Genomic DNA, 7872 nt, shown 5'->3' on the forward strand with positions numbered 1-7872 from the left:
TCAGATTTAGTCCTTAACCCCCAGGCATGAGTAGGGAGCAGGACAGGAGGTAGGGGTGACCAGAGGTCAAGGCCCTTCTCCTGGTGCCCAGAAGGGGAGGCCCAATTATCAGGGAGCTCAGATGGGAGAATAGGTGTCAGGTCCAGTTACAGAAAGGAAATGAATCAGATTTTAGTCTGCACTATAGGCCCCTCTCGGACTATAGGACCTGGTACAGACCCAGGAGGCCCAGATGCCACCCAAATGCAGTTCTAGATCAGTTCCCAGTGCATCTGCGTTTTTTCTGCAGAAAACAATGAATTACACTGTCCAGGCCTCTGGCCATCCTGGAAACAACCTTGTCTTGAAGGAGGATTTCTTCCCACATGAAATCATGTGTCAGACTAAGCCCCCTCATACCCTTAAGCAAGAATTCTTGTCCCACTGTTCTATGCCTTTGAGGACCTTCCAGCTCCTCCCTTACAGACAGCTATCCTGTCCAAACCAGACTTTTGCCGGGGCTATTGTCCAATCTGGGATGCCCTCTCCAACCCCTACCAATACAGACCCCATCCTTCCAAGACTCAGCTGCTGTGGTGCCTCCACTAATCTCTTATTAAACTGGCCAGCCTTCACCAGCACCACCCATCCCTCAGCCAGGAGGACCATATTACCAAAAAGAAAAAATGTGACATAAATTGGCCAGGGAGTAGCTTTTCCAAGATGGCTACGAATAACTAATGTTTAGTATCTAGAGTCTTTTCTTGTGCATGTATTAGCACATAACAGAAGCAAATTTCAATACTAGATACTAAAACAAAATGGTCCCATTATATTATTGTTATATTTCATTTTTATTAAAAATACATAGAATCTTTTTTCTCTCAGTCAAGAAGTACCGATTCAATTTACTCTTTTTCCTATTGCAGGGTGGGGCACATTCCTGAAACTAAAACCCCACATGGACCTGCGACCTGTCCGGCTAGGGGTGAGATTGGGAAGACCGCTGCCCCCCACCCCCGTCCCTGGTCTCGGAGCTGTCGGTCCCTGGGTCCCCGGAGCCAGGAAAACAGTAGGTGCAGGGGTCAGATCCAGGAGCAGGGGGCGCTGCAGAGGCTGATCCGGGCCGCTGGGGCGCCCTCCGAGCTGGGGGTGGAAGTCTGTGTCGCCCCCTGCGGCCACTATGCGAGGCGGCGGCGTCGTCCCCTGTCGGTGGAAGCGTTCCGCCCGCCCGCTTCCTCACTAGGCCGCGCCGCTGGGTCACCTTACTAGACGGTCGGTCGGGACCCCATCGCCGCGCTCTACCCCTCGCCGCCCCTCCTCTCGACATCGGCCCCTGCCTACCCGTCCCACCATGCGCAGCATGCAGCCCCTGGGCCTCGAGGGTACCCCCGCGCTCGGCAAGCGACTTCTGCTGCGTCTCCTGCTCCTGCTATCTCTGCTGCAGTGGTGGGTAACCCACGCCCAGACCACGCCGGGAATCCCCGGAGCTCCAACCACACCAGCAGCCCCCAGCCCCTGGGCCATGCCGGCCTCCGCCAGCTCCCCGATCCCGGCGGTCACCTCCAGCTCCCGGACCACGCCGGCCACCTCCAGCACTCCAAGAATGCGGGAACGCGCCCGGGCCCTGATGCGGGTCTTCCCTCTCGTGGACGGGTGCGTAGGTGCGGTCGTTGGGGGCGGATGGAGACCGAGCCCAAAGCTGGGGAAGAGGTTCTCAGCATGCAGGGCTAGTGAGGAAGCTCCCTCATAGCATCCCGTGGATGCACTCTCTCCTCCATCACCCAGGCCCTCTCCCTCCATTACCTCCGCCGCCCCGTCCTGGTGTACACACACCCCCCCCGCCCCCACCCCCACCCTCCGTACTCCCTCAGCTGCACCTCAGGAATCCTTCCATATTGCCGCTGTGATACGGAGAAGTGGACCAGGACAGAACAGGCCCAGGTGTGTCAACATGTCCTGCCTGACCTGGAGGTCATATCTTCAACTCTAACCTTGTCTTGATATCCCCAGCCACAACCATTTGCCCCAGCTCCTGAGACAGCTTTTCCAGAACAGACTACAAGATGTTAACCTGCGAAATTTCAGTCGTGGCCAGACCAGCTTGGACAAGCTTAAGGAAGGCCTCGTGGCTGCCCAGGTACCACAGGGATACACAGGGTGCTACAGCATGGCTGAAGGGGAATGCTGGGGCCACAGAAACCTGGATAGGCAGACCTCTGGGTGATTAGAATCATAGGACACACAGTGTGTCATCATGTGGCTGCCGGGAACACTGGAGGCCAAGGCAGGCCAGCCACATGGGTCCCCAGGCTCTGTGGAGATACACAGAAAGTGACTCAAAGATCTCTGGTGAGTGTGGGGGCTGCTAGAGCCAAAAGACATAGTGGATTGGCCTCGGGGCATTCACACAACACAGGGACAAACAGCAGAGAATGGTGTTCCACGGTCCACAGTCTGACTGCTGGCAACAAGCTTCACAGTCATCAGGATACCACAGGGTCATGCAGTATTTCATTCTGGGCCACTGACCCAAAAGAGTAGCTTGGGGGCTGAGGAAGAGTGGCAGGCCAAGGACTTCGGAGGCCACCCTAATCTCACTCCAGACCCTCGGGGCCTACCTCTAGTTCTGGTCAGCCTACGCCCCCTGCCAGACCCAGGACCAGGATGCCCTGCGCCTCACCCTGGAGCAGATTGACCTCATTCGTCGCCTGTGCGCCTCCTACTCTGAACTGGAACTAGTGACGTCAGCCGAAGGTGGGCTGGCAAATGGGGTGCAGTTGGGAGCTCCCTCTGGTGGTTCTGGTGCTGACCACTGGATTATCCATCCTCTCCCAGGTCTGAACAGCACTGGAAAGCTGGCCTGCCTCATTGGTGTGGAGGGCGGTCACTCACTGGACAGCAGCCTGTCGGTGCTGCGTGCTTTCTACCTGCTGGGAGTGCGCTACCTGGCACTCACCTTCACCTGCAGCACGCCCTGGTAAGCGCAGCGCCCAGCCAGGGTGAGCTGGCACACGGCGTGGTGGGGAAATGTCCAAAGAGGTGAGGACACAGGAGTCCACCCCAGCTGGCCCCTCACACTCCCAGAAAGCAGCTAGCCCAGGTCCTTACTCTGTTCTGGATGGATGGACAAATGGAGGAACTGCAGAGCCCTCAGGCGCTGTTGCCCGTGATGTGTGGCCTTTGACTAACTGCCCTCTTCTGGCTCTCCTGCAGGGCAGAAAGTTCCACCAAGTTTAAACACCACTTCTACACCAACGTCAGTGGGTTGACAAGCTTCGGTGAGGTGAGGACTCCTGTTCTATACCCTACCCCACCTGTTCCCTACAAACAGAGAATATGCTCGTATGTGCGTCCTTGACATCTCCCCACCTCAAAAATAAAATTAAAAAAACAAACTGTCTCTGCAGAAGGTGATAGTGGAAATGAACCGCCTGGGCATGATGGTGGACTTGTCCTATGCATCAGACACTTTGGTACGACAAGCCCTGAAGGTGTCTAAGGCTCCCGTGATCTTCTCCCACTCAGCTGCCCGGGCCGTGTGCAACAGTGTGCTGAATGTTCCCGATGACATCCTGCAACTTCTGGTGAGTAGCTACCTCAGCTCAAACCCAGAGGTAGGCCTGCTTCATACAAATGTTCTTGACCTTAAGCGGAGCTACTAGCACAGGCACCATCCTTGGATCCAAGGCTGGTTAACCACCCCCATCTCTGAAAGTCAAAGCCAAATCAGCTTCACTCAGGGACCCAAAGGTGAAGCCTCTTCCAGCCCCTGAAGCTAGGACCAAGCACTGTCCTACCAGGGTCCCCAGGGCCCAGGGCAGGCCATCAGGTCAGAAGAGCCAAACTGAGTGTCCGTTTGTTTATCCCTATAGAAGAAGAATGGTGGCATTGTGATGGTGACGCTGTCCATGGGAGTGCTTCAGTGTAACCTGTTTGCTAATGTGTCCACTGTGGCAGGTGAGCCTCACGTCCACTTATGCCCTTCTAGCTTGAGCCTATGACCATGGGGGGCCCTTGGGACAGCTCCAGCAGTTCAGCATGGCTGTTGGGCAACAGGCAGACCTCTGACAACCCAGGGGAGCAGACACAACTCTTCACTGCTACCCAGATCTGGGGCCACAATCAGTGCTGGCGTGTTTGGGAGAAGCAACTGCCTCTGTCTCTGAATCTCTTTGCTCTCCCCTCTCTGGATAGGACAGGCAGGCTCTCAAGGAGCCCAGAGGCAGGGTGGCTCCCAGGCAGAAAAAATTCTAAAGGTGCAGCTCTGAAGTCCACTGTTCATCCTCGAGCCACTTCAGAACTCACAACTGGCCCGGGGCTCCATGAAGTCAGCTGCCATGGTGGGGAGCGCTGTGGGCAGGAGAACTGACCAGGGCTGAACTTCCCCATGGGCTAGCTCCAGCCTATGCTGCCCACCACTATCCCCTACCCCATAGATCACTTTGACCACATCAGAGAAGTCATTGGATCAGAGTTCATCGGGATTGGCGGAAATTATGATGGGTCTGGTCGGTGAGTGTTTCCCTGGGGTTTGTCCCGGGCAAGACAACAGGGAGTCCTTTAGTCTCTGTTCCCATGCCATGGTCCTCCCATCCTTCAGACCTTGTCTATAGGCTCTGGTTTTCTAGCTCCCCTGGTATTTCTACACTACCAGGGCCTGTTTCCTGGACTGTCCCTGCCCCTCCTGTGGCCTGGTGGACCCACTCCCACTCCAGATCATCGCATTCATTAAGTACCCCCCTTTGCCCAGCACATGCTCCACTCCCAGCCCAGCAGATCTGTTTTGGTCCAGTCATCTGCTCAGGGCATAAGCCACAGCTCAATCTCCAGGGAGCTCCCAAAACGACATTCAGTAGCCTGGAGGACATGACCTTCAGTTTTCCATCTGTGATTGGGGCTGGTGGGATGGTGGGCCCTAGACCAGAATCAGGGCTGAGGTTCCAGAGCTGGCTGACTCACCGCCACACAGATTCCCTCGGGGGCTGGAGGACGTGTCCACATACCCAGTATTAATAGAGGAGTTGCTGATTCGCGGCTGGAGTGAGGAAGAGCTTCAGGGTGTCCTTCGTGGAAACCTGCTGCGGGTCTTCAGACAGGTAGAAAAGGTATGCCGGGCTGGGCAAAAGGAAGTTGCAGTGGTTTGAGTAGATGAGGAGGAGTGCTATGGAAGCCACTAACTGCTGACTCCCACCCCCAGGTCAGAGAACAGAACAGTGGGCAGAACCCTGTGGATGATGAGTTTCCAGACAGGCAAGTGGTCAGGTCTTGCCACTCCCACCTCCTGTCTCAGCCTCAGAGTGGACACGTGGCCACACGCCTGGAGGTGACCAAGTGGCCAACCAGTCAGGTCCTCCAGAGGCCCTCAAAAGCCTCCCCACACTTTGTTCTAGGTCCCTTGGCTGCTGCCACATTCTCAGTCCTCACCCTGTATCTCTGGTGACCTGGCCATTTCCCCCTGAGGTCACTGGGGCAAAGTCTCACAAAGTGCCCCTCCTGCTCATCCAGACACAAGGATATGCTGAGAATAAACATTTTTGAGTATGGATCCTGGTGTGAAAGTCCTTTCTTCTCCCCGGGGAGTAGGGGAGTGGGGTCTGGTGGGCTCCTGGTTAGTAAGGGCTCTTTTAGGTCTACCTTCAGTGGCTCAAAGTGAATGGACTCCAGCTTTGCCTCTTTTGGGAAGCACAAAGGGATCTTACCATATTCCTATGCCAAAAGCCCGAGCCCAGAGAAGAACACAAAGGAATCCATTTCTGTGCAGTGTCTATGCCATCATGGAATGTGACAATAGGTAATTTCCCAGTCTCTGAAAGATTCAAGTGTGTGTGTATGTGTGTGTGTTTAAGAAGCTGAAACTGAGGGACGCCTGGGTGGCTCAGTTGGTTAAGCGGCTGCCTTCAGCTCAGGTCATGATCCCAGCGTCCTGGGATTGAGTCCCACATCGGGCTCCTTGCTTGGCGGGGAGCCTGCTTCTCCCTCTGCCTCTGCCTGCCTCTCTGTCTGCCTGTGCTCACTCGCTCTCTCTCCGAAAAATAAATAAATAAAATCTTTAAAAAAAAAAAAAAAAAAAAGCTGAAACTGAGGGGCACCTGGGTGGCTCAGAGGGTTGGGCCTCTGCCTTTGGCTCAGGTCATGATCTCAGGGTCCTGGGATCGAGCCCTGCATCGGGCTCTCTGCTCAGCGGGGAACCTACTCCCCCATCTCTCTGCCTGCCTCTCTGTCTACTTGTGATCTCTGTCAAATAAATAAATAAAATAAAATAAAATAAAAAAGAAGCGGGACACCTGGGTGGCTCAGTTGGTCGGGCCACTGCCTTTGGCTCGGGTCATGATCCCAGCATCCTGGGATCGAGTCCCACATCGGGCTCTTTGCTCGGCAGGGAGCCTGCTTCTCCCTCTGCCTCTGCCTGCTACTCTGCCTGTGTTCGTGCTCGCTCTCTCTCACACACACACACACAAATAAATAAATAAAATCTTTTAAAAAATTAAAAAATAAAAATTAAAAAGGAAATAAGCTGAAACTGTTACCATTTATAATTAGTAACTTGTTTGGAAATGTCAAGAAAAAAATTTATATAATGTTAGATTTTTAAAAATAAAGTCCTGATTTGTTGTTAAACTGACTTTTTAGTAGAAAGGGAAAAATCAAACTTAAAGAGAAGGGGTGCCTGGGTGGCTCAATGGGTTAAAGCCTCTGTCTTTGGCTCAGGTCACAATCCCAGGGTGGGATCGAGCCCCACAACGGGCTTTCTGCTCAACAGGGAGCTTGCTTTCTCCACCCCCCCCCCCGTCTGCTTGTGATCTCTCTGTGAAATAAATAAATAAAATCTTTAAAAAAAAGAAAAAGAAAAGGAAACTAGCACCATTTGCTTGGCTTACTATAGACCCCTTCAATCTTTAGCCACCTTTCCTCTCTTAATCCACTCAGGCCAGAGCCTGATCTAAGTTCCTCACAAGGGAACTTAAAATTGGGAGAAAGAGAAATTATACTCTCTGCGTATGTATATGTTATACACAATTACTATGTTGTAAATCATGTCCATATAATGTATAGGTCTGTTTTCTAATTCTTTTCCATTTATTTATTTATCAATAAATAAATCAATATTATGTGGTATCAATACCACACTGTCTTAATTTCAGTAACTTTCAAACAAGTCTTGCTATCTGGTAGAATGAGTTCTGTCACTTTAAGCGTATCCTTTCAGTTGGTGTTTGATCAGATAAGTAGATCCACTAGGAATGATATAAAATAAGAGACTTATTATAGGGGTTGGACTTTTTGCATATGTAGGAACCAAAGGAAAAATCTGTGCAAGGCTGTTTGTTACCTGCGCATCTGGTGTTGGGTCTTACTCTGTACAGATAAGCCAGCCAGAAGTTAGGACGGAGAGCTGGATGTGAGGTGAAGGAGAACAAGGACAACCCGGGACAGTTGGGGTAGGGGAGAATATTAGTCCTTTAGCTCACACCATACAGAATGCAACACAATATAAAATTAATTTGAGGGGCACCTGGGTGGCTCAGTGGGTTAAAGCCTCTGCCTTCGGCTCAGGTCATGATCCCCAGGTTCTGGGATCGAGCCCCGCATCGGGCTCTCTGCTCAGCAGTGAGTCTGCTTCCCCCCTCTCTCTTTCTGTCTGCCTCTCTGCCTACTTGTGATCTCTGTCTGTCAAATAAATAAATAAAATCTTTAAAATAAATAAATAAATAAATAAATAAATACATAAAATTAATTTGAAGATGTTATTGATCCAAATGCAAAAAGCAAAAGAGTAAAACTCCTAGAAGATAATGTAGAAACATACTTTGGTGACTTCAGCATAAAAAGCCTTAACAACAGAAGGAAAATATTGATAAATTGGATGACATTAAAATTAATAGCTTATGT

At 51.9% G+C, this 7872-nt stretch overlaps 1 protein-coding gene across 1 annotated transcript; it reads left to right on the forward strand.

Moving 5' to 3' along the window:
• The first annotated feature begins 917 nt into the window (after positions 1 to 917).
• On the forward strand, positions 918 to 5527 carry LOC309853557 (dipeptidase 3-like). The gene is made up of 11 exons (XM_082711733.1): positions 918 to 1051; positions 1226 to 1635; positions 1993 to 2119; positions 2607 to 2736; positions 2818 to 2959; positions 3196 to 3265; positions 3390 to 3566; positions 3855 to 3939; positions 4419 to 4494; positions 4952 to 5087; positions 5180 to 5527. Exons 1-11 carry the CDS (start codon positions 941 to 943, stop codon positions 5420 to 5422), a joined length of 1707 nt encoding a protein of 568 aa, XP_082567859.1. The 5' UTR covers positions 918 to 940; the 3' UTR covers positions 5423 to 5527.
• The last annotated feature ends 2345 nt before the right edge of the window (positions 5528 to 7872 follow it).

Source organism: Mustela nivalis (genome assembly GCF_964662115.1).
Source record: "Mustela nivalis genome assembly, chromosome: 18".
Classification (NCBI taxonomy): domain Eukaryota; kingdom Metazoa; phylum Chordata; class Mammalia; order Carnivora; family Mustelidae; genus Mustela; species Mustela nivalis.

Coding starts and splice junctions, on each gene's coding strand:
- LOC309853557 (XM_082711733.1), top strand. CDS start 941: ATGGACCTGCGACCTGTCCGGCTAGGGGTGAGATTGGGAAGACCGCTG. Junction 1,636..1,992: donor GTCTTCCCTCTCGTGGACGG/GTGCGTAGGTGC, acceptor TGATATCCCCAG/CCACAACCATTTGCCCCAGC. Junction 3,567..3,854: donor ATGACATCCTGCAACTTCTG/GTGAGTAGCTAC, acceptor TTATCCCTATAG/AAGAAGAATGGTGGCATTGT.